Raw genomic sequence first — 27,214 nt, 5'->3', positions numbered from 1 at the left:
GAATTTACCCTCCTTCTCCTCTTTTAATCAGTGGGGTATTTTTAAGCTGGGTATTCAGAAACATTTCTAATCATGAAAGGATGGGTGACACAAGGAGAGAGAAAAACTGGCATAAAGCAAAATAAACCCACCCATAACTAAATAAAATAAACCCAAAGCTGGCAGCTTTTCAGAAAAGCATGAGTAAAGGTTTTGGTTTCTATGACAGCAGATAACACATTACTTATGTTTACACAAATGTCTCTTTATAAGGAAAAAAAAGCTCTTTCTCTTAAAAACACAGATTGAAATAAAATTACTTCCTTATTACACATAGTATGTTAGGAGAACTACTGATTTCAGAGCTAAAAGGTGATCTTTTATCAACAGGTTTTCTAACATTCCTCCAAAACACTGAGTATTATCTGTGCATTTTTTGGGAAGAGTAAAAATTTTTAGTATTTTAACATAAAAACCAAAAAGAAACCCCAAAAAACAAAAAAAGGAAGTTGCTTGATAAATATGGGGAGAGGAGAAGTCACGTTGAGCAAGAGACATCTGGGACAAGTTGTGGCTTTATGAATCTCAGACCTCGATCCTATAATCAGTGGTGTGTAAACCAAACACTCACAAACAACACCCTCCTTTATAATTATCCTTATCTAAAGTATACCATATTATATTAAATAATTCATAATAAAAGTGTGCTTTTCTGAAAAAAGTCAGAAACAAAATATTCATTAAATTCAAAACAAGCACTAACATCTATGGTATAATGTGAAGGAAAACTGGGATAATTATCACTGACACTAATCATTTTAAGTCAACACAATTAGTATCATCTAACTACCATGGGATAATAATAAAGAACAAGGCGGATAGGAAGATTTATCAGATTTGTGTAATGTTAGGAGGTCTGTAACCTTGGTTGAATTAGTTACAATAAAGTGAACATTGAATTGGCTTAGAGATATTAATAATGGGATTATTCTAAAGGTACATTCATCTGAAAACTATATTTCAAATATCAAGCAATTCAATTCACTCTTCTGAATGTTAATGTTAAAAAATTTTAAACTTCTGATTTCTTTATGAAATTAAATCAGCCCCTTACCACCTGTTAAGCATGTGTACTAGAAAAGACTGACCACAAAACACAAACTTTAGATTTTAAAAAGACTAGAAAGAGATGAGAAATGCAACCTTCAATTCTAGAGCACTGAATGTCACAAAGTGAAACTTTCTGAGGTGATATCAGGAACTTATTTGAAAACCAGGAGTCTACAAACAGAATAAAGAAATAAAATGGGATGTCTTAAAACAAATGAGTCACACAGTGAGTTTATATTAAAGAAGGGCTCAGATAATGACAGCAAATCAATCAACAGACAACGAACACAATGAGATGTAATACAATAAGGTAGTTTTCAAATTTTTGGATGTTTTAGGAAAAAAAAGACTGAAGATTATCACTGTTAAGAGAAACAGAATGTATCACAAATGAAAGAGTAAATTCTCAGGCTGCTCTCATTATGAAAGCAATGAACTCTCAACGTACTGTCTTTAGGTTGGTTAAAAACCTGCCAGTCAAGCTGGCAGATCAAGTGGGGATGAGATTAGATGGGCCAGAGCCTGGCCACTGTGCCTCACAGGAGCAGAATGACCCCAGGCTGTCCTTAAGTCACCGCAAGTCTTAAGAATACCAGGTGGCTCAGATGGTTTTAAGACCTCACAATGGAGTTCAGCTCTGCGGTCCTGAAGCCAATCTGGGCATCGGTGGAAAGTGTTTGGGGAGGGGGAAACAAAGTCACTTCAATCCTCAGAACTGTGGCTGGAAACTGCGAGGAGTAAAGGAATAAGTTGTATATGAAAAGAACACACACAGAAAAGGGTTAATACAGAGAGCATGATGGAAGGACAGAAGTGAGCCGGCTTTAAGTAATGACCCAGTGTCCCATCACGCTATCTACCCAGGAAACAAGAGTAAGGAGTGATAACTTAAAATGTCTGCAGTGGAACGCATGGTGGTGGTGGTGGCGGCGGCTTAGTCGCCAAGTCAAATCCAACTCTTGCGACCCCATGGACTGTAGCCCACCAGGCTCCTCTGTCCATGGGATTCTCCAGGCAAGAATAATGGAGTGGGTTGCCATGCCCTCCTCCAGGGGATCTTCCCGACCCAGGGATCGAACCCAGGTCTCCCGCATTGCAGGCAGATTCTTTACTCACGAGCCACCAGGGGGGCCCAGTGGAATGCAAAGCCATGTCCAGAGCTTTTCCCGTTGATGTTATACATATCCCTGTGAATCTAGTCTGTAACTTTCTTAGTCATTTCCAAGAAAGAAATTAAAACTATGTTCCACATATACTAGCTATAAACTTATTTTTTATAGAAATCTGGGAGTTCGAATTTAAGCCATGGATGAAAAATAAAGCCCAATTTCATGCTTTAGATTCCTTCTTGATACCTCATAGAGTTGAAGATATGTATTAATTAAAATAAAACAAAACAATACAGAGCATGGGGATGGGGGAAGATGAAGCTTCTGTGTGGCACACAGATGAGATACCACCCAAATTCTTCAGCTAGCTCCCTCTTCCTTCTCCGGCCACACCCCCTGACGAATCTTGCATCAGTTCTCATCCAACTGACTTTCCACTTAACCTTATTTTTCCTCTTGCATGACCAAGTCTCTTTCCAAAAGAAACAAAATATCTCTCCCTACTTTTGACAAATCAGACTTCTTCATTTTCTTTTCTGCTGTTTTCGTCCTGCTATGAGCTCGACTACTGCTAATGTAATTTAAAAATAACACGGACAAGAAACTTGGCTAAAACTTTCACTAAAATTACCTTGAAAACTGAGACAATCTGCCTCTTTTGTCTCAATGATCCATGTAACTGGCTTTTTCATCACTAAGGAAGTAGCTTTGAGATAGAATCTGACATCTGAAGACAACTGAATATGACCCATACTCTCAATATGACATTTTCCCTCAACTTTCTTCAGGAAAGAGGGGAGGTGGGGGAGGGGGGAAATCACACTTACAAGTCCACTTATGGCTACAATCCAGATGTAGGAACCAGAGGTGAAAAGCTATAAAAGAAAAAAAAAGCAACTAAAAATGAAATTCAACTGCCAGTCACAGCATATTTACTTTTACATAATTATAGTCATTACCATTTCTGTTGTCTTAATTATATATATTCTTAATCTAAACAAATAGATTACCAAATACTCTGTTACATAGAGGAAAATAATATACCAATTTTTCTTTTCTTTCCTCTTCTACCAAGACCTCACTCAGCTTTTTGATAGCCTAAAACAGATTGGTTGAAACCAGCTCACTCTTGTGTGAAGAAAAATAAGTGAAATTCAAGCACATTTTTGTTTACAAATGAACATTAACTGGTTTACACAAAGTAAAGTACTATATGGACAGAAATTATTAGCATTAACAACACGGAAAATATGTAGTCACCACCCAATGTTTAGTATCAAGTAATGACATATATTATAGTTCATATAATTCTCTTATTTCAATTTCTTATTATTGCTACTCTAGTTTTAGATGGAAGACATCTGTCAGCATACAGGTCCTTGCCCCATATTGCTCTGCTGAACCACTGATCCCCTCATTCCAGTTCGGCCCAGAAAAGAGCAAACCAAGTAACAGGCCTCAGAGTTCGTTAATAGCAAAAGTAGTTAGAAATGGTCTCATGAAATCTCTGCCTTTTTCAAATCATTTATATCCAAGGATTGTGTTCAGGGTTTTGTTTTGTTTTTTTTTAAAGTCATAAAACATCTCCCAAGTGTTCCTGCAAGAAAGAAAGACTTGTAGCCTAGTAACAGGATAATATCGGGACAACTGGTAAAATTTGAATAAGACTTTATCAATGTTATTTTCCCAATTTTGTTAACTGAACAGTAGTTATGCAAGAGAACGACCTTATTTATAAGAAATATACTGAAATATAATATTAATACTGAAATATTTAGAGAATAAAATGAAGTCACATATGCAGACTAAAAATAAAGATTTGTATCTTAGTGTTTGTTCACAATTAAATCATTAGATCACTAGATAGGGAGTTTAAGCATTTCTGCTCATAGAGAAAGAAGCAGGTTCACTGCTGACATCAGTGCCAGATGAAAACCTCAAAGTCGTGCACATTTATCAAGGATAGATAGAAAAAAAGATACATAGGAAGAAGACGGATACAAAGGTAAGGGATGGCAAAGCACAGGTAAAAAGGAGTCTGACAAGCTGTGCTCTTGTGTTAGCTCATGGAGAAATGAGTACTGGCTGCAACTCTAATCCCTTGATCTAAAATTTAATCCTTTGATCGAGTGTGGATGCTTGTTCAGTGTCAATGACTTTGAAAACAACAAGAATGAGAATTAGGTGGAAAAATACTTTTCTGTAGTCTTCTTCCAAAAGTACAGAGAACAATAATGCTTCCGCAGCACTTGCTGTGTGTTTTTTCTCACTGCTGGGCTCCCAGAGGGGCAAATGCTGCACCTCAAGCTTCGTTTTATCCTCCACGGCCCCTAGCACTGGGCATTACATGACTCGCTCTTGGGCCCCGTGTACTTCAATGTACACAACAAATGTCTTTGCTCTCCTGATAAGGACTACAGTCATTCAATCACTCATCTATGAAACGTCCCTGGTTTCAAAAAGTTGCTGAGTAAGAGAGGCATAGAAACGTGTGTGAAGGTTAGGAGGGGAGGGATGGTGGGGAGGGAACAGAAGTCTGGGGAATAAAAGGTTCACACTCACGTCAAGGTAGGGGAAGGGTGGGAGTCAATACTAGATGGGCAAGAAGAAATCCTGGATGTCATTTACACTAAAGAGTTTGAATTTTATCAAGAGGCCTGGAGCATCTCCACCTCTACTTTCTGCATCAACTTCTACCCCACCAAAAAACAAAAAAGGAAAAAAACGACAAAACAAAACCACTCATGATCTCAGAAAAACCAAAGGTGGCAGTCATATAGACATAAATTATTAATATTAGGAACCAAAGACTTAGTTTCTTATTACTTGTTCTGATTATGCCCCAAAACCCAATGCTACAATCTCTAAATCTTCAAATGACTCTGTAAAATAGACATCATTGTTCCCACTTTACAGGTGGGCAAATGGGGGCTCAGAAAAAGTGATGGAAAAGGAAAATAATTACCAGAGCAAGTACTTGAACCAATGTCCACTTGGCTCCAAAGACTTGCCACAGTGCGCCACTGAATTCCCGCACTACAGGTAACGAAACAGTGTTTTCCGCACTCAAAGCTGCTCTCTAACTAGAGTCAAAATGCGGACCAGAGGCTTCCATGACCCGACCCAAGTGTCAAGCTTGCGTATGCCATGTCAGAACTGGAACTTGGGTCTCTGCCCCTGGTCCAGGGGACTCTGCGACCACTGCATTCTGCCTTCTGTCGGGACATCTTGAAAAGAATTAAGCATGCCACTGCAAACTCTAGTAATAAGAGTGAAATGTAGAAATGGGCTCTTAGGTTATAAGAGTATGAGAGAGGACAAAGGGGAGTGTAAAGCTACATAGGCTGAGAGATGAGGAATAAACATATTTCATGAGAAATGGTTGTAAAAGTGGCAAGGAAACACCCACCCCAGATGGGCCATTGATAACACGTGAGAGCAGACAAGAGAAGGTGGAGGAAATGCTAAAGGTTAAAAGGGGAGGGAGGAGGGCACTGGTATCCGGTTTGATGTGTGTGGGATAAGGAATGTTATGAGTACTGACAGTGGATCAAAAGGCCAAGCTGCATATGGTACCACAGGAAACAGCAGAATAAAAGTTTACATTAAAAGGTGTGAGAGTGAGAGCAAAGTGACAGGTATAATGCTACAGGTAGAAACCTGAAAATCACACGTGTCTTCTATTCCTCGGCCTGGAACCTAGCAGAGAGCAATTAATATTCACTGAATGTTGGTGAAGACAATCTTTTTCGATTTAAGTCAAATGGTAAGTCCACTAATGGTCATCGGGTCAAACCATTTAGCGAATGGCGACAGTGCAATCAAGCCGGCTGCAGCACAGGAGCCATGAGGCTGGCAAAGCGCATCTGGTTCCTGCTTCAGAGCTTTATTTGTGACTCTGTATTCAATGAATTAATTTTGGCAGTGGCTCTCCACGCTCCGCCTTTGGACTGTTCTCATGTTTCCACTTCATACTGCGATTTTTGAAAAAGTACTTACTCGCAATTGTACAACAAAATTAAAATATTTTCCACCGATACAAATTACAGTGAAAGCGCTTATCAGATTTCTAAAGGCTATGAAAGTATTCTAGTACCTTATATACCTTGATGTTCTTGTTCTGTAACACTTCCTTTGAACATTTGATATAGATCATGAAGCCAAACTTATGGGAAAAAAAACTTTGTTTTCAAGGAGATCAAATGAGAAAAAGACCAAAAAAAAAAAAAAAAAAAACAAAAGAAGAGAGAGAGAGACAGATCTGGTTAAAGAAATGTGAACAGAAAAATGTATACTGTACCTGTAGTCCCAATATATAAATCAGTGTCTTGTTTGTGATGGACAACGGGCCCAGAATATGTGCCACTTGGACTCTTGGGATGGAGCAGTAAAATGGTACAAAGAGAGCAAACACAGGTGCCAGGCTATGCAAACAAATAAAAAAAAAATCACTATGGTATAATGCTCAATTTACAACACCAACGGCAAATGTATATCTGAAGTAACACTATTTATCATTTTATTTCGTTCTGAAAGCATGATCTTAGATATGCAAGTTGGTTTCTACATGTACAATACAGCCAAAATAATTTGTACAGATATAGAATATTTTATGAGAACTCTATCTAATCTTCATTAACTCTCCCAAAGCTATTGCAAAGTAGTGGTTTGGCATCTACTAATGAACCATCAGCACTGTGAGAAAATGTAAAGCTGATGCTACATTTTCTTCTCATGAATGACTTGAAATCTGATGAAAGAAGTCAGACAAACCAAAATCAAGAAACATTACAGTTCATCATGGTAAAATGCAAAATCTTCATGTCAGACTTTGTCCAATTGTTTCACTGTAGCACCTGACAAGGCTTGTGCTCCTGTCCTCCCTTCCTCAAATGTCTTCCTGATTTTGTCTTAAAACCCTGCTTCTTGCTGGTTTACCCATGATTTCTCCCACCTCTCTTCTACTGTCTCCAGGGTTCCACTGAAGCCTTTTCTTGTTCCAGTCTCTCTCTGGATAACCCTAAGCCCTTCTACGCCCTCAACTAAAAAAAATGAAGTGAGTTTCCAAGCTGTCTGACTGTCCCCTCACCTTGGCTGTGAAATTCGATCCGATACCTTCAACTTGACATGCTCAAAAGTCACAAACGTCTTTCTACATGAAGACTTGTTTCTCTTGAATCCATCTCCTAATACTGCCAACAGTATTTTCTTTCCCCAAACGCAGCTCTGATCATGTCACACCCCTGGTTAAAACCCTTCCTTCCACAGGCTCCCAGTATCCAAAGAGGAAATTCAAACATCAGGATGAACTAGCAAACCCTGTGATTCTTTCTTACCAGTGTGGTTTCCTACAACCATCCTCTTCTCCCTTCCCCTGATCTGGCCCATCCCCTCTCACCCCTTCCCCGTCCAGATGCTCCCTGGGTACCTTACCCTCTGCTGACTACTCACTGATGCAGGTTATTCTTTCAACACAAAAGTGTCTGTTGCACTTTTCTGCTTAGGAAACTTACGCTTATGGTGTACGACAGAGCTCAGCTCCTCTCCCCAGTGATTTCTCCAACCCTCCTGGTGGTTAGCTGCTCTCCTTTGCCCGTGAAACTACCCCAGTTTCACTGCTCGAGTGAATCAATGAATCAATCACCTGGGCGCTGTGTGAGAGGCAGCTCCATTAACACCTCTAAGTAGGAAGCAGCCCCTAACCTCAAGGAACTAGCTCCAGGATTGCAAACACACATTTCTACCAGGGTAAGGCAGGAGACATGAATGAGTCCTGTGGTTTGTACACACACTTAACACACATTCTTCATTAAACACTTGTTAATTTAATTAGTCTTTTATTTCCTCGTATTTTGGATGAGTGGTGTCACACAAAGAAATTATTGCATCATAAGAAAAATGCAAGAAATATTTTTCACTTCCACAAAGAAATGTTCTCATTGCCATTTCTGTGGAAACAACAGGTCCCTCTAGAACATTTTCCCATCTTTGATAGAGAATATGTTATTAAAAAATCATCCACTGTCCCTTCTACTCTTAAACAAAGCAAAAAGCCAACACATGTTGAAAATGAGGTAGATGGCAGCACTCTGAAACTTCTTCTATTGGTACTTGCTGAATAAATAAATTTCTCTTTAAAGTGGTAAAGCCATACAGCAGGATTTGTCTTTTGTTTTAAAAAGCCCCTTTTCTTGCTTTATTATTTTAATGGGATTAAGACATACAGTTTCATAGATACACTCAAACTATGGCCTGTTGGTCTCTTGGTAATAATAAGAAAACCCTATTTTGGTTGTACTTGAAGTTTCTGACTAAGGAACATGTCTTTAGGTACTCAATTTATAGAAGGTCTTCTGCTAACATATAGCAATAAATGTAAAGAGTGACAGTATAATAAAACATCTGAAGCAGAGTTCTTGAGGGTACATTTCAATGTAAACTAAGAAATATTGATAGAAATTTTAATGACCACAGTTCATATCTTATATACCAATAGAAGAAGTTTCAAAATTCCTTAGAAGTTATTCATCACTATGTAGTTTTAAATGATGACTAAATACTAAACCACATCTACCCAATATACAAAAGCACATATTTCAGACCACGGTGGTACAGGCTGCTCTGTAGAAAATTTCCATTGCTATTTCTATACACACTGAGTGTTATTAGTCACTGACCAGTCTTTCTCTTTTCCTTATTTTACAACAACATTTGTTCTTTATACTGTCAACAGTAACTCAGCCTGACCTTTTCATATTGAGAACAGCTAACTTCTGGAAGTCCTATTTGGCTTAAGCATACAGGGCTGAAGTACAAAGGAATACACGATGTAAAGGATTCATTCACTAATGTCACTAACATTTGTTGAGTATCTCCTATATACTCACAACTGTGCTTGACAGAACAAATAAAATAGAAGCACTCAGGTCAGGTCACAAATGTTCATCTTACATTTACTATGGAAAAAGGACAGTGACTCCACTTTTATAGTACAAGTAAAGAAATCCTGGTAACTTTCAACAATAAAAATAAGGTTTGTGAACTCATGAAACTATCTCACAGTAAACATCAACAGCATCTCAAAGGACAATTACCCTGGCACCTCTTCTTTATATACTGACTACTCTAATACCAAAAAAAGGGGAGATCCAGTTTGCTAGAACATTTACTTTACCTAGACAAGTTCATAAAATAAAAATGTTTTACTTAACAAAAATTATTTTGAAAATTAAAAGACAAAAACCCCACCAGGATGGCTTTTCAACAAATTGAAAAACTTCTCAACAGTGTCTTCTTCAAGGCTTCTTCAATCCAAATTTTTTTTCTTTTTTCCCTTCTTTTTTATTTCTTAAATTATGAAGCATGATAACATATTTACAGGAGATTTGGAAAATACAGAACAAAGTTACATATAGTTTCACTATATATTACAATTATTTTTTAAGTAGAAAAACTAAGATTTCTGGTTGTAGTTTCAACATCAAACTCTCAAAAATTAATAGAATGAATAGACAAAAAAGTATAAGGATACAGCAGATCTGAAAAGCACTATGAACAACTCAACATAATTAAGATCTATACAAATTTCACGCAACAACAGGATACAAATTCTATTCAAGTTCCCACAAACTATAAACCAGGAGACACTGGAACATATCCAGGGACATTAAACAAGGTTCAAAATTTCATGGTCTAAAGGAGTCTTCAAACCAAGTTTTAAAGGAACTAGTTCTGTAAAAGTTTACCACACTGACTAACCAAATGATAAAATCTCTGTATTTCCCACTCAGAGAATTTTTATACTAGGAGTTACCTTGGTGATCACTTAGTTCAGTACTTTTATTTTACATAGTGGCATGGAGTCCCAAAGAACTTAGGTAAGCGGTACTCTTCTGTTTGACAAGGTTTCTCTATGCATCTTCAGCACGGTAGAGCTTATAATAACCTCAACGGAATAATACACCGAGAGGCTAAAAGTCCTCAGCACTTTGACAGAATCCTGGAGTGGAAGGGTCTCTGAGGGCACAGAGTCACAAATCCCTACCAAATGATTCAATTCTCTCTACAACAGCCCTCCAAACAGACACCTGATTTATGCAAGCATCTACAGAAGAGATGGATTTCCAAGGTGGCTCAGTGGTAAGGAATCCTCCTGCCAGTGCAGGAGACTCCAGTTTGATCCCTGGGTCAGGAAGATCCTCAGGAGAAAGAAATGGCAACCCATCCCAGTATCCTTGCCTGGGAAACCCCAAACAGAGGAGGCTGGCAGGCTATTGTTTATGGGGTTGTAAAAGAGTTGGACATGACTGAGCACACAAAAACAAGAGGCAATGTGCCTCCTTTTTTTCAAATGACCCCAACTTTTGAGAACTGCTTTCCTACTCTGATTTGAGAGCTGTCTCCTGTGACCTCCTCTTACATGCCTTCCTTTTACCCTCTGGAGTTAGGAAGATTGACACATGCAACCTAAACCCTTTACTGTGATCATGAAGATAATGATCACATCCCTGCCAAGCCTGAACATGCTTAGTTCATTCAATCTTTCCTCCTAAGACCTGGGACCCAGAGCCCGCGCCTCCCGGGCAGGCTCCAGGTCATCCATGCCTTGGTAAAATGCAGTTTCTGCAGTTTCTTGAGCTCACTGAGAATGGCCAGATCATCTCTCGTATTCTGAGAGCTCTATTTCCATTAATTTAGCCTGCAAATCAATTTGCATGTTGATATCCATGTGGCACTGTTGGTTTAAACTGAGCCGATTAAAACTTGAAGGTGAACAGCACAGGTCTGTGAGAGTAACAGGTGATTTTAGCTGTAAGACGCCCCCTTCAACCCCTCCCTTGTTAACATGGGTTCATGCAGTCACTGATCCAGTCGGTTGGTCTCCTGCCTAAAAACACCAACTAATCATTATACACATGCAAAAGAGCATTTTCCTCCACTCACCACAGAAACTTCTATTTCTTTCTCATTAAGCTGCTGATAAGACACAGAATGAGTAAACTACTCCCTGCACCGTTTCCAGACAGAATTGGCAAAATTGACTTTTTTCCTTAAAACATGTTAACACTCATACTTCACACGTAATATGGATACATCATCATCGGTAGCTATATTCCTTTTTTTCCCCCCTGGTTAAGGTTTATTTCTTCAGTCTCTTCCAAAGAATTTTTTTTTTAACTTAAATCTTTATAGAAAAATTTATAAAGTTCCATAGATATCAACAACTCATAAATTCCAAGGGGTTTTTGGATAACCCTTTTCTTAAAAAAAAAAAAAATCACTAACAGAAAAATTTCACTTCCCATTAAAAAAAAAAAAAGTGCACACGCACACATGAGGCTAACTGATCATTACTATGCTCAGTCACAGGGTGACAGAAAAAAAAAAGCCGCCACCATAAAAGGATGTCTGGTAATCTCCCTTAAAACAACATGCCAAGGTTAACCTACTTCAGTTTGGGCGAATACTGACTGCCGCCACACAGGGGCCCCAACAAGGCACTGAGAGGTAAGTAACAGATATTTTGCTTTTTCCAACAAATTCTTGTAAGTTAAGAAAAACTTTGAAAGTCTAGTTAAGGTTTAAAGTAAAGGTAAAGAACTTTTTTAACAACAAGCTATAAACATTTCTAACATCAGAAATCTTATCATTTATATATTTGAGACTCTCTGGTGACTGGCAGTTCTAATAAGATGATATTAAGCTAGGTGAAGGTAGTGAATCAGGCCAGAAATATCTTTGCCAAAAAAAAAAACAATAGGGCTTACTTTGTATTTCTGCGTGAACTCACAATTACAAAAAACAGTATCAAGTAATCAGCAAATACTGCCAGTATTTCAGGATACTTTATGAAGGAAAAGAACAAAGTTAATGTAGAATGGAGCATTCCTACACATAAATGTACTGTGATGAAGTTATTCAGCACAATTGAAAAGTTAGTACATGTTACTATTTGACCACAGATCTATGTACATAAAAGTCTTCCCTGTATTTCTGTTACTTCTCTACTTTTATACTTTCTATTATTTCTCAGGATAGAATCTCAGTAGTCAAATTCCTGGAGCAAAGGGTACACATTAAAAAAAAAAAAAAAAAAAGAACTTTAGTTAAAATTGATATTTTTCAGTTTACAGAAATATTTACTCTCCCACCAGTGGCAGACAGTCTGGGCTTCACTGCTTCTCTGACAACATGAGTATTTTAATTCTAAATATAAACTATTAATCTAATAAGTGAAAAAGGAACAGTGCTTGTTTATGTTTATCTGAAGATCAGAAAGGCTAAACACAGCTTGGTATTTTCTTCCTAGAACTTCTGTATGCATAAAAAATATCACAAAACAATGAACTAGGTGCAGTGAACTGGCAATATTTATGCCCAGGTTGGGAACAGAGGTGACAGAAACTCTTGGTAACATGTAAGCTGTGCAGAGACTTCCTTTAAAGGAGGGTGTGCTTTTTGAGGGGGGGCGTCTTGCTCCAAGTACGATATAGGATAGTGGTTAAGAGCATGGGCTCTGGAGTCAGGCTTGCCCTCTCTTCTATAACAGCTGCGTGACCCTGGACATGGTACTTCTCGGGCTTCATCTACCTCACCTGTAAAATGGGGAGTAACCATACTGCCCAGTCCTTGGGTGTCATCGTAAGTGCTATATAACATTGATTGTCATAGAAAGTGCTGGAAAACTGCCTGTTCGCCTTGGTCTCTCCTCCCTCTGCCCATTAAACCACTGAAGGATGAATCCAACAGGCAAAGTTTCCCTGCCCTACCACTTCTGTGGGCATTTTCTTTTTCTTGAACTTTTTTCGAGATCTTTAGAGAACATATCACATGGAGACTGAGTCTATGGATGTCTATACACCTAACTGTGCTGCCTGGCTGGACTCTGCATCTGCCAGGATTTCAGTGCATGTTTCTCTTGGAGGGGTTAATCGCAGTTATTGAATATGACGCTGCAAAGAGCACGCGGTTCCAGAAAGTGTCCTCATTCACTAGGCTCATGTATTGTGTGAGCGGTGGGAAAGCCTATGATAAATTACTTTCAACTGGCTTCTGAGAGTTTCTCAGTAACATGACCAGTCATTTAATGGAATAAATGTTAACTCAGGTCACTCTATGACTTTTATTCATTTATGCTTTCCATAGGCATTGATTAGATATCTGCAGCTGGCCAGATCTGAAACATTCTAGGTGATAACATGAGATAAAATCTGCACCCTTTAAAACTTTACAACTAAAAAAAAGAGTTCCCCAGCCAGTAAAGGAGTTTGGCAGGGACAGTAGTCTCTCTGCTATGGTTATGGGCCCCCTGCAGCTGCTAAAATGTCCCATCTGTGCATGTGCTAAGGATGTGTAGTATCCCCCAGTGCATACAGCTTCCCAGCCTCCCAAGAAGTTTGTAAAACACAGGCATTCAATGGTAGATAAAATAACTAACATGTGAAAATCCCCTGAAAAACAACAGAGTTGACAAAGATCCTTGTGGTATCTGGAAAGCCTGAACAGAGAAATAAAAATATTCTGTTAAATATCTGCAAATACTTAACAAGCATAAGTCGTCCTAGGTATTCACTATCTCTTGGTGGAGACTTCAGTCCAAACTATTTTCATAAACATTCTGTTAAAGCTAGTGAAGTCTAAATTCGTTTATGAAACTTTTACTTGCATTAAAATATGCTAGAGATAAATTAATGAACTCCTTATTGACAGCAACTTATTCTCCTCCTTCCCTCTCTTGTCCTGTCTCCCCAGCCCTTCTCTTCCCTCTGGTGCAGGCAGGTGTTTGAGCTGGTATGTGTTAAAAGTTCTGAGATGTCTTCCTATTTTACTTGTTTCCTACCAATAACATCAGATCATGCTGGAAATAGGAGCAGAAGCTAAAATGTATTACACTGAATGTCATTCCTGGAGCTGATCTGCCGGGAGTAAATCCTGACACTTAACAGCTGTGTCTTGAGGCAAGACTCGTAAGCGCTCTGTTCCTTGGTTTCACCACTGGCAATGGATTTGGGAAAGCTTTGTGACAGTCTGGGAATGAGTATACCTAGGGTGCCCAGGGCAGTGCCTGGGACACAATCTATGCTGAATACTACTGGTTACTTTTATTCATCAAACGCACCCTGTAGTCTAACAAATAAACTCCGATGGAGGATCAAGAAAGCTGGGACTCTGCTACTCCTTAATGGGTATTTACTGAACACCAATGATGGGCCGGCTGGAGATAACACCAAATTAACACAGCCGCCACTCTCAGGACCTCACAGGCTAGCAGGAAACAGGAAAAACAAAACAAAAACCAGTACGGACGCTAGTACACGGCGCCCCACGCTGCCTTTCCACAGGGCGGGGCAGGTGCTGTGAGGGAGGAGAGGACAGGACAGAATCGGGGAAGCCTCTGGGAGCAGCTGATTTTGAACAAAGGCCTGAAGGAAAGAAAGCAGGAGTGGAGGATGCAGGCCGGGGCTGAGGAGGCACCAGAGAGAAGGAAGAGGATCAGAAAGGAAGAGAGCTGTGAGAGAACACAGCCTATTCCAGCAGGGCCCGAGCTTGAGGTCACGGGAGGGAAGACGGTCAGAGATCCAGCTAAAGAGGGAAGCGGAGCCCGATCACGAAGGAAACTGAGCGTCACTACAGACAGCGTGCAGTCTGTGCGGGTCCAGAGGGCACCGTGTGAACCAGTGGGGGCTGCAGCTGCAGCTCCAGAGAGAAGTGAGGGCAGCCTGAGACAGGCAGAGCAGAGGGAGCAGCACACACACAGGCAGACAGACAGACAGACAGACAGAAGGGCGCGTGCAGGGGGCAGGGAGGAGGGGTGAGCAGGCCGAAGGCCCAGGAACCACTGACTGGCAGGAGGCAGGGGGTGACAGAGGACGCGGAGGCCTGGGCGCCTGCGTGGCCCCTGGCTTGGCACCTGTCCTGGGGGGAGGACCCCTGAGCGAGAGATCTAATCTCTCTGGAATTCCCTTCATCCATAAAGTAAGGATATGTAACGTTTCTGACTAATTTCTATGAGATAACAGAGATGAAATGCAAAATTTGAAAATTCCTCAGACTTTAAGGAGAAAAGGTACATGTTATTTCTGGAAACATTTTGGATTCAGGGGATAAAGGTTAATACTGACTCAGCCCTTCTTTATAAGAAGTCTTTATATATTTATATACATATATTCATGCAGTTGATTATCTTGCATATAGGTCCAATCATGCCACACGGAAATGGCCTTTGTCTTCCTTACACTGAAAAGCATACTAGGGTGGGAATTTTTTTTTTCTTCCAGTTCCTAAACAATATGCCACATATTTCAAGTCCTCAGTGCTACTACCTCCTCTGTCCTCATCTCTGAAGACCTCCATATCATTCGAGTCAGTATTCAAGTTGCCAAAAAGCCACAGGAGGAATAAATAATCAATGAAAGGTGAAAGAAAAATAGCCAGACTACATAAAACCCCAAATGTGCAAGTGGGTGTTTAAGCAGGTAACACAGGTCAGGCACCTTTCACTTTCCCATCAGTTCTGACGTACGCGTTTACAGAAGGTGCGGCGTCTCCACGGGGTTCAGGACACCACGGAGGCACGAAGAGGAAAGGACAGACCAGCCAACACTGAGGTGTTTTTCGTTTCTGAAGATGCACCCCACGCACTGGCCTGCACCTGACCCTGGGCAGACCTACCAGGAGGCAGTCAGGACCAGACCATGTCCTGGGGTCAGTCGCAGGGTCACCCGTCCACAGATCAGAGAAAGCAAGTGAGCTCCCCAGGAGGCAGGGAGGCGAGCTGCCCTCAGACACACTGATCGCAGATGACAAGACTCCTGACATAGACGCTCTGGCGCATTGGGGTGGGGCGGGGTGGGGGGGTGGTTTCCCTCGGAGACATGGAGGCAGCTATCAGCCTGCTTTCTGGACGATGTTCCCTGTACATCCTCCCCCAAAATCAATCTTGGACACAGCTACCAACTTAGGACTCAAAGTTGGTTGGGTCGGCGGGACACCTGATAGCATGGGAAGATTTCTTTGACTAGGTTATCGGGCATGGACTGACATCACAGCGGCTCAGAGTGGCCTGGAACAGGCGCCTGGCCATGCCAGTGGCGGGAAGCAAGGCTGGGCCTGTGCTGTTCAATGCTGTCCGTGCCTTGGGACTCTTTCCACAATCAGAATGACAATCAGGAATGACTCTACTGCTCCTGTTTTGCAAGGTGGGCTTCCCTGTGGTCCAGTGGTAAGGAATCTGCCTGCTAGTGCAGGAGACGCAGGTTTGATCCCTGGGTCAGAAAGATTCCCTTGAGGAGGGCAGGGCAACCCACTCCAGTGTTCTTGCCTGGGAAATCCCAGGGACAGAGGAGGCTGGTGGGCTATAGTCCACAGGGTCGCAAAAGAGTCAGATGTGACTCGTGACTAAATTTTGCAGGGCAGTGGGGACACACAACTGCTCGAGTGGTTTCTCACCTTGAAGCAGGTGAAAAACATCCCTGGGTGGTTGCCAGGCCCCGGTGTGCGACACTCGACCAGGTTCAGATGTCCCTGTTCGCTCAGCTTCCAGAACACGAAGGCTTTTCCAAGCCCCTGACAAATACGTATAAAAATCGGGTAACTGGAGGAAGCAGCAATGATTTATTTCTTCCATGGAGTATGTTTGTCCTCATGCGTGCTAAGTTGCTTCAGTTGGGTCTGACTCTGTGCGGCCCTATGGACTGTAGCCTGCCAGGCTCCTCTGTCCATGAGATTCTCTAGGCAAGAATACTGGAGTGGGTTGCTATGCCCTCCTCCAGGGAATCCTCCCGATTTAGGGATCGAACTTGTGTCTCTTATGCCTCCTGCATTGGCAGGCAGATTCTTTACCACTAGCGCCACCTGGGAAGTCCAAGTGTTTGTCCCCAGAGGCGCCGATCAGCCTCAGCCTGCTGTCCTGAAACACCTGTGCTCGTCTATTTCCCCAGGAGACAGAATCCTTGTCCCTTTGAGTCCGGAGCCTTTCTCTGCCCACCCCTTTCCCAGGGACTTTCTTTTCCCCCACTTAGAAATCTTTCTTCAATCTTAACCCTCTTCAACAAAATAACCAAAGGACAGTGTATCAACAGAAATCAAAGAATCGGATCAGACATCATTTAACAACAGTCAAATATCATTTGCATCTGCACGTCCACTCTGGGGCCCCCTGGGTTGTTTTTGAGAGCGTGCTCCAGGAACTTCCTCTCTGGTGCAGGCCACTGTGGGCACTTTGACTCAGACCATCTCGATGTGTAAACATGGTCCTGAGCAGACTTCACCTCACAGACAAGTCACCTCTTAGCAATGATCCTGTCAGCATGCTTTGACCCATTTGGTTCATTAATTAAGGCCTGAAATTAAACAAAATTACTACAAGATTAAGCCCTTCTCATTTTAAGCATTGATGATTATTAAGTGAATACATATTAGGGATAAAGGTGACATTTCAGGAATCTTAGAGCTAAAGTCTAAGAGCCAATATTCTAGCATTTACTAGATCTTTGAATATAATGAAGACTTTATTCTGTTTCTGCCACAAATAAAAGCTAAGACACTAATTATCCAAGCAAGTAAGCTGAGACTGCAAAAAGTATGTATCAGTACCCTGTGAAAAAAATCACACTGCCTCCAAGTTGGTATCCAGGGTAAATATTTCTAGAGTACAAACCACGCTAGCTCTTGGACAGTTTTCTGAAATACTAATAAATGAGTTTTGAGGGGGCTTTTTATTTTTTCCTTTCTGTGGCTAGAAAGAACATGACAGTTCATGTAAACATGTCCGGTTATGCAAAAATGAGATGATAGTGTCTTAAGAAATGCTCGCTAACCTAACTAGTAAGGAAATCAATCTACAGAAAACCACATACACAGGCCCACTCCCCAAGACATAAGTAAAAATACTTTGGAGGCTATTCATATTTTGCTGTGGAAGAACTTGCTGTTAAATGTTAGGATAATAGTAAAGTTAAAAGGATCAATATTGAGTGACAGAGACAAAACTGAGCCAGCTTCCTTTGCTTATTAACACAAACTTTAAGAGGCCTGGAACGGATGGCTGCCCTGTGGCTCCCTGGGTGGAACCTGAATAAGGACCCACACTCCCCGCAGCCCAGGTACATCTGTGCCCTCAGGGCAACCCTCCTCCTTTCCGGAGTAAGGCACAGAGGACAGCTCAGCGACAGGGCACGTCTTTTCACCAGAAAGCTTTACAGTGAAATTATAACTGTTAGAGGTTCAAGTACTCTAAGGAAAAAAGATTTAGAGTAAGCACCTCTTTGTGCTTTTCTCAAGGCAATAAAAGGGCGAGCCATAGGACTTTCAAGTACAACTCAGTATATCTAACCTCAATAACACATCAGATGCTGTTGTCTTAACAATTATGAAAAATGTTTAAAATTCAGTGTAAGATAAACAAAGAGGTAAAGAAAGGCGTGATTTGGTTATGACTAAAAGAGGAAGGATTAGAAACAGTTTAAAGGGGAATTTGCAATGCAAAGGTTGACAAAGGAGCACTGTAACGCAAGGAGCAGGCAAAACCCGGGTGTGTCAATGATATAACACCTAATTCGGACAAGAGCACATTTCTAGCATCCATTCATCATCAGGTGTAGGTCCTCGGACATTAAAAGGTATTATGTCTGAATTTTCAGGATCTGGCGTGCGGAGGGAGCACTAGAAAACCATTTTTCCTGAATAAAAGCATGGAGTAAGTCGAGGTACAGGAAAGTAATCCTGAATCCTAAAAGGATTAAAGGAAGAGACAAAATAGGGTTTCTGAGGGAATATGATAACAAACTGGGACTGCCTGATACAGGAACAGTATAACAGTTAAATATATGAAAAGGTTTTTCTCTCAATTTGAAAAAGATAAAGTGGACTAGAACTATAGCATTAATAATAACACCACCAAAGGTAGAGCTGTCGATCGACGGAATTGACCTTCCAAAGGCTGCTAAAGAGCCGAACGCACACATTTCAAAACAGCCCACATTCCCCTGTACCCGAGAGCCTCTGGGTCAGCCCACGGGCGCGGCCCCCTTGTGCAAGCGCCTTTCTCTGACTTGGGATGGGGCCTCTCTGCAGTCTCCCCTCAGGGCTCTATGACGCAGCGTCCACCGGCCTGGCCTCGACCTGGGAAGGCGCTTCTCCTGGAACGGGATCCCCACCATCTGCTGGAAGAACCGGCTGCCCGCTCCGGAGCGGCAAGACCACGTGTGCCCCAGCTGTCTGTGCACAGGTAAGGACGGCCCTGACGCCTCGACCACCCTGAAACCACAGACTCTCGGTTCTCGAGAGGCAGCGTGGAGCGGCTGCCCCTGCCGAGCGTTGGACGGGGTAGGAGGCTGGCAGCCAGGTGGGGAGGGAGAAGAATCCAGCGTGTCCTCTACCTTGGCTGAGAGGGGTCGCCTCGAGGGCAGAGTAGGCAGGTGCTGGCCACACCTGGCTGCCAGGGCAGCTGGGAGGGGTCTTCCAGATATCACTTAAGGTGGGTGGCCAGCAACGACTCAGGCCTGAATCTGAATAAAGAACACTCAGGGGTGAGCTCTGAAACACAGGTCAGAGGACAGGCTTTGGCAACAACAGCTGAATTGTAAATTTTTCCTCACATTAAAAGGAAGTATTTACCTATTTACTCATATAGTAAGTTAATTCATGTTCGGTGTCAAAATTGAGAAGGTATGAATGAAACTCAAAATTTACTTGTACAAAATGATGTGCTGGCTTCTATATCCATGCACGGATGTGTGTGTAAATAACTGCTTTTCTTCCTTCCAAAGTGGCCTGACGTGGACTCTGCTTTCCCTACTTAACATTATTCCCCGTCAGGAAACAGGCATCTATGTGGCCATGTCCTATTTCACTACAGGGTCATAAACTAACCAATTCCCTAATGATGGACATTTGATTTGGTTGCAAACTTTCACATTTAAAATTTGACACTGTGTTAAACATCTTTTCCTTAGGATAAATGTTCTGAAAACACTGCCTTTTGTGTTCCATCCATCAAAAGACACTTATTTTTGATGGATACTATTGGATGCTGGACTTCGCTCAGTGAGGCAGTTGGCCATGCTTTACAGCTGGTGGGCAGTGACACATTCTCAGAGTCAGTGTAACTTTCCTAACCTCTACAACCATTCTTATTCACATGGAGGATTAGCAGACTCCACGGTGTTGTTGTTGTTTTTTTTCCCACCATGTATTTTCAAAGGCAGCTCCCAGGAACCTGCTTTGGAAGATTCCTCAAAATATTAATTTAAATGTTGAGATTTTCAGAAAAAAATTTTTTTCACAAAAATTCAAAAACCAAAGGTAGCTCTTGATGCCTGTTCCTGCAACCTGTGCCTGGAATTTCCATCTGTGTCCAGTCTCAGTTTCTGCAGAGTTGCTTCCCATACAAAACCTTTCCCAACTAATGGATAAAGTTTCTTCTCTCTTTATTTCATAATTGCAATTCTACGATTTGCCTTTCGAGAATCACTCCATTCCCACCACCCCACCCCCCGACCAAAACACATAAAATATAAAGCCTATACTTATTGGGTGGGTTTTGTTTGGATTTCTAATTCATCAATGACTCCATTTATTTTTTATTATTTTCTTCTATTTTGGGGGTGGGGGCAAACTCAGTTCTTTTCTAGCTTCTTGAGCTATATATTTAACTTCAGTTCAGTTATTTAACTTAGCTACTTTCAATTTTTTAAGAAATAAATGCCTTCAAGGCTTTGCATCAATCTTGGGTTAACTCTTTAGCTGCACTCCACTCCACCGTTTTATAATACTTTTGTCCTTTCGTTCTAAGATCTTCAATATCTGCATTGTGATTTCTTATTCTGTAAGTTCCTTAGAAAAATATATTTCTAGAGTCCAAATTGATTCTTTAACTTATTTTTTATTTCTGGTTTAGACGCACTGTACTACTCACAAGGAATGTGAACTGCTGTTGTGTTATGTTGTGTTAGTCGCTCAGTCGTGTCCGACTCTTTGCAACCCCAGGTACTGTAGCCCGCCAGGCTCCTCTGTCCATGGGATTCTCCAGGCAAGAATACTGGAGTGGGTTGCCATTTTCTTCCCCAGGGGATCTTCCTGACCCAGGGACTGAACCCGGGTCTCCTGCATTGCAGGCAGATTCTTTACCACCTGAGTCACCAGGGAAGCCCTTACTCACAAGGAATGTGAGCTGCTTGCTAACGATTTTCTGAGACTTTGGAGACACGTCTCATAACTGAGTACAAGGTCAAACTTGCAAAGAATTCTAATGTGCTTTAAGCACAAATTCTGTTAGCATTTAAGTCCTGTTGGGTTAATCTTCTCTTTTTTACCTATCATATTCTAATAAAAATGTGTTAAGCTCTCATTACAGTTGTGGATTTGACAATTTCTCCTTTAAATTCTGTCAAATTTTGCTGTTACATGTAAAATTTATGATTATTTTTATGTCCTTGAACTGTTCCTTTGAACTTGTGTAGTGAATTTTTTTGTTTCTATTAATATTGATTGTGCTTTGAATTCTACTTTTTTCTGATGTTACTATTGCTACTCTAGCCTTCCAATGGTGGATTCTTTACCACTGAGCTACCAGTATACGGCTAATTATTAAAAATCCAAACTGATAGTCTCTGTCTTTTAAGAGGTGAGTTCAATGGTGGCTCAGATGGTAAAGAATGTGCCTGCAATGCAAGAGACTCTAGTTCGATCCCTGGGTCAGGAAGATCCCCTGGATAAGGGAATGGCTACCTACTCTAGTATTTTTGCCTGGAGAATTCCATGGACAGAGGAGCCTGGTGGGCTATAATCCATAGGGTCACAAACAGTCAGACACAAACTGAGCGACTGACACTTTCACTTTCAACTTTTTGGGGCTTCTCTGGTGGCTCAGATGGGAAGCAATTTGCCTATAATGCAGGAGACCTGGCTCGATCTCCTGGGTTGGGAAGATCTGTTGGAGAAGGGAATGGCTCCCACTCCAGTATTTTTTTTTTAAATTTACTTATTTTTAATTGAAGGATAATTGCTTTACAATGTTGTGTTGGTTTCTGCCATACATCAACATGAATCTGTGTGTGTGTGTGTGTGTGTGTGTGTGTGTGTGTGTGTGTGTGTGTGTGTGTGTGTGTGTGTGTATTCCTTCCTTCTTGAACCTCCCTCCAGCCTCCCTCCTTATCCTACACCTCTGCTTGTCACAGAGCCCCGGTTTGAGTTCCCTGAGTCATACACCAAATTCTACTCCAATATTCTTGCCTGGAGAATCCCATGGACAGAAGAGCCTGGCGGGCTGCAGTACACGGGGTCTCAAAGAGTTGGACACGACTGAGCAACGAACACTTTTTCACATCAATGTATTTAAATTTGTCGAGACACTTTCCCTATCTTCTTATTTTGATTTTTCAACCTACCATTCTCATCCTTTGCTTTTTCCCAGAGTCTCCTTTCCTGTCTTCCCTTGATTAATAAAAAGTTCTACTTCCTTTTTTGCTCCCATTTGCTTTAGGTTGTATTCCTATATTTTCATGATTAACCTATCAACACTGTAGGTAATACACACCTATGACATTAGTGCAGTCCTCTCAGAACCGCCTTTTTCTGTTGGTATCACTGTTTTAAGATTGTTACAGAGCTTCCACTTCATTTAATACAGCAGTTGAAGATGCAGATGTCTAGTCAGTGCTTTGATAAGGCTAGAAACAGAGTTCTTCCCTTTAACATACAGTACCATCATTACTAGATATGTTGACTTCTCCCTCAGTTACAGTGACTTTCAGATGAGATTTGTGCATAGAGACATACCACAAAAGTATTTTCCTTCTAAAAATAACTTTACAGGGGACTTTCCTGGCAGTCCAGTGGTTAAGTTTCCGCACTTCCAATGTAGGGGGGCTCAAGTTCAATCCCTGATCAGGGAACTAAGATCCCACATGCCATGTGGTGTGGCCAAACAAACAGAAAAAACTTCACAGAATTTATTACTCTGCTGTTTCTTAGTTTTATCGAAGTTCATCCTTATATATGGATTTCTATTGTAGGAGTTTTTCACTTTTCATCTTAGACACTATTTATAATAAGAAAAGAGGTAGAAATAATCCAGGTATTCATCAAGGGGGTAGGGAAGCAAATTATGCATTAACACTGGAACACTTCAGAATACGTAAGATCTAACACAGAGATCAGAATACATGAGATCTACACATATGACAAAGACAGACTACCCTGATCCATGAACATAGTAAATGAATAAAACAGAACACAGGATGCCACGTGTCTAATTTTTCCTACTGTGTGCACATGTAAGAATGCACACAGCATACATCAGGGGGACACCTGCAGAGTGATACGCTTAACACTAATTTAACATTCTCCCCTCAAAGGACTTTTTCCTTTCTCTTTTTGTTTCTTTTTCTTCTTTTTTTGTTGTTTTTGTCATGATTGCCGTGGTCACAGTCTTCTTCTTCTTCTTTTCTTAAAGAAAACCTAACTTTCAGTTCCTAACAAAGGCCTTAGCTTGTTTCTCATAATTTTTGGGTTAACACAAATCAGACTACTGTGGTAAGTTCGTATTTCGCTACATAAATGTGTGACTGATTTCATTTCCTGGCAGTGATATGCATTTGACAAAAAAAAAAAAAGTCCAACTGATATTCAATTTAAAAGCAAAGTTTTACGCTTTCTGAAGTGTGGGGTGCTTTACGTGATTTTACTCTACCAGATAATGATCCAAAAAAATGAAGGGGAAATTTCTGCCTAAAAAGTTAGTGCATTCCCTTGTCACAAAAATACATTTGCCCTATTTAAATGGTTCTATTTCCTTTGCCACAGCTTTGCCAAAACAACCAAATTTTAAGAGTAAAAGCATAAATTTCAGTCTCTGCTCCTCCTGTTACAATATAGTATTGTAACCACATGACATACAGATTTTTGAAAATTATATAAATCTTGACATTTTAAGTTAGATCTCAAGGAGTTAGTTTATATCACTTTTAGTTAAATATGCTTTTTGTTTTATTTATATTTTAAAACTTTTAAAATTAAAAAAAAATTTTTTTGGCTTCACTGCTCAGCATGTGGGATCTTAGTCCCCCAACCAGGTATGGAACCTGTGCTCCCTGGATAGGTCTTAACCACTGGACTGCCAGGGAAGTCCCTAAAAATGCTTTTAATTTTTCTTTTTTGATTGTCAATCTTTATTTTAATGTTTGCCTTTAAAGCTATAAATTTCCCTATAATCAGAACTTTTAGTTGTATTCCACAAATTGGTGGCACTAGTGGTGAAGAACCTCCCTGCCAATGCAGGAGATTTACAAGAATGCTTTTAATAAAACATGCCCTTCTTGGTTTTTTTAGAGACCCTGAACACCACTGACGGATATAAAAATGGACAATTTCACTACACCCTCTGCAGCTTCTCTGGAAAGCGACTGTGACCTCTATGCCCACCACCATACAGCCAGGATCCTCATGCCACTGCATTACAGCATCGTCTTCATAATTGGGCTTGTGGGAAACTTACTGGCCTTGATTGTCATTATTCAGAACAGGAAAAAAATCAATTCTACCACTCTCTATTCAACCAACTTGGTGATTTCGGATATACTTTTTACCACGGCTCTGCCTACACGGATAGCCTACTATGCACTGGGCTTTGACTGGAGAATCGGCGATGCCCTGTGTAGGATAACCGCTCTTGTGTTTTACATCAACACATATGCAGGTGTGAACTTCATGACCTGCCTGAGCATTGATCGGTTCTTTGCTGTGGTGCACCCCCTGCGGTACAATAAGATAAAAAGAATTGAACACGCGAAAGGCATCTGCATATTTGTCTGGATTGTGGTATTTGCTCAAACACTCCCGTTACTCATAAACCCTATGTCAAAACAGGAGGCTGACAGGACTACGTGTATGGAATATCCAAACTTCGAGGAAACCGAATCCCTCCCCTGGATTCTGCTTGGTGCCTGTTTCATAGGATACGTAATTCCGCTCGTCATTATTCTTATCTGCTATTCTCAAATCTGTTGCAAGCTCTTTAAAACTGCCAAACAGAACCCGCTAACTGAGAAATCTGGTGTCAACAAAAAGGCTCTCAACACAATTATTTTTATAATTGTTGTGTTTGTTGTATGTTTCACGCCGTATCATGTTGCAATTATTCAACACATGATCAAGAAGCTTAGTTTTCCTGGTCTCCTGGAATGCAGCCAAAGACATTCATTCCAGATATCTCTGCACTTTACAGTATGTCTGATGAACTTCAACTGCTGTATGGACCCTTTTATATACTTTTTTGCATGTAAAGGGTACAAGAGAAAGGTCATGAAGATGTTGAAACGTCAAGTCAGTGTATCAATTTCCAGTGCTGTGAGGTCAGCCCCTGAAGAAAACTCACGTGAAATGACAGAAACTCAAATGATGATACATTCCAAGTCTTTAAATGGAAAGTAAAAGGAAAGGAGTCTTGGATTTATACCAAAGTAGACTGTATGTTGAATTTTGCAAGACTTTTCTTATAACAAGTGTTAGGCTTCCCATTAGGATTCTTTTGAATTCCTTTCACTGGGCACTATTTCTCACCTCCAACTTGGAAGTAAACTGATATATTTTTACACTCAAGAACAACATTCAGCAAAATTCTTATTTGTAAATGAAATAATATACCTTTAAAAGGGAGGGTATTTTAATAAGTCTCAGTGTAAAAAGAAAAGTTTTGTGTTAACAAAAAATTAAATCATTAAGGTTCCTCACCAATAATTCAAAAAAAGAAAAAAAAAACTATTCAAATTGTATATTGCCAGTGTAGAAATGTTAATATTGTAATATTCCCTTTCTCTCTCTTTTTTTTTTGTGTATAACATATCAATTCATGTTTCTTTCAATCTTAGACTTTACCTCCTTGATAATAACCTTTTTTTTTTCCTGAGTCATAAATTTTCATCTCAAGAAACTTGTTTTTGAATAAAGAGCTAGATGCTACAAAATTATGAGTATGTCCTTCAATGCTCACTGTGAACTCTCAGCAAAAGTTACACAGAAGAGGAAACTAGCAGTAGGCAGATTTTGGAGCAAAGCCTTATGATGATGATGGTGATGAAGGCAATGAAAGCTCTTCCCAAGCAGCCAGCACAGCGTTCAAGGACCACTGCCCAGGAACATGACAAGGATCTCATATGGAAAGAGGGTACACTTGCTAAGCGCTTCTTGAGAGTTTAAAAAAAAAAAAAAAAAAGCAAATAGCCTTGGTTTTTCTTGGGTCCCTAGGGGATGGAATCTTATTTATACAGAAGTCGGCAGTACCCTGTATCTGTATTTCAGTGGGTTGGGTTACCAGGAAGGGTAGGGAGGATGAGCAGTGGAGGTGTAATTGTGGCTTGCCTTGTTAAGATGGAGAGTAAAATGGAAAATCATGAACTTCAGAGTCACCAGGATTCTTTACAACATTATCGTTGTTTAGTCACTAAGCGATGTCCAACTCTTGTGACCAAACAGAAATACCTCTGTATAACCTGGGTTCGATTCCTGGGTCAGGAAGATTCCCTGGAGAAGGGAATGGCAACCCACTCCAGTATTCTTGCCTGGAGAATCCCAAGGACAGTAGCCCACCAGGCTCCTCTGTCCACAGGGTTGCACAGAGTCGGACATGACTGAGCAACTAACACTTTCTTTACAAGTAGCATGGCCTCCCCAAGTACAGTAACCCATCTGCCGGCTCAGATTTGCTTTACTGGATCCCTCAACTACCTTAAGACAGTACCTATGCTAGCAATGACTCCACATTTGATAACTAAAGAAATGAAATGGTATATGATGGGTCATACTGAAAATTTTTATTAGGCTTTATATCCTGAAAATACTTTCTTTTAAAAGTCTTACCTTACTCACTTTCAGATTTTATCCTGTAAGAAAACTAATCTTAATGGTTGATTCAATATCATTTACTGTGTACTTTCAGATTTGTATTGTGTTAATTTCACAGATACCTTAAAGCCATTGTCAAAAATAGCCACTGGTCTTTGTGACTCCTTAGGGAGATA

General features: G+C 40.7%; 2 protein-coding genes across 2 annotated transcripts in view; one reads left to right on the top strand and one right to left on the bottom strand.

Moving 5' to 3' along the window:
* UBAC2 (UBA domain containing 2) overlaps positions 1-27,214 on the bottom strand; it is a 164,855-nt gene that overhangs the window by 58,078 nt on the left and 79,563 nt on the right. The window contains exons 5-6 of the mRNA XM_065902222.1: positions 6,499-6,622; positions 3,026-3,073 (exon numbers count right to left, since the gene is read on the bottom strand). Of these exons, the coding sequence (XP_065758294.1) occupies positions 3,026-3,073; positions 6,499-6,622 (172 nt within the window). The remainder of the gene's footprint in view (positions 1-3,025; positions 3,074-6,498; positions 6,623-27,214) is intronic.
* Positions 11,582-26,155, top strand: LOC136144304 (G-protein coupled receptor 183). The gene is made up of 3 exons (XM_065902072.1): positions 11,582-11,705; positions 19,272-19,425; positions 24,528-26,155. Exon 3 carries the CDS (start codon positions 24,558-24,560, stop codon positions 25,626-25,628), a length of 1,071 nt encoding a protein of 356 aa, XP_065758144.1. The 5' UTR covers positions 11,582-11,705; positions 19,272-19,425; positions 24,528-24,557; the 3' UTR covers positions 25,629-26,155.

This window comes from Muntiacus reevesi, chromosome 11, assembly GCF_963930625.1.
Source record: "Muntiacus reevesi chromosome 11, mMunRee1.1, whole genome shotgun sequence".
In the NCBI taxonomy this organism is placed as follows: domain Eukaryota; kingdom Metazoa; phylum Chordata; class Mammalia; order Artiodactyla; family Cervidae; genus Muntiacus; species Muntiacus reevesi.
The sequence above is the reverse complement of the archived record's forward strand: the minus strand, read 5'-3'. Positions and strand labels throughout refer to the sequence as shown.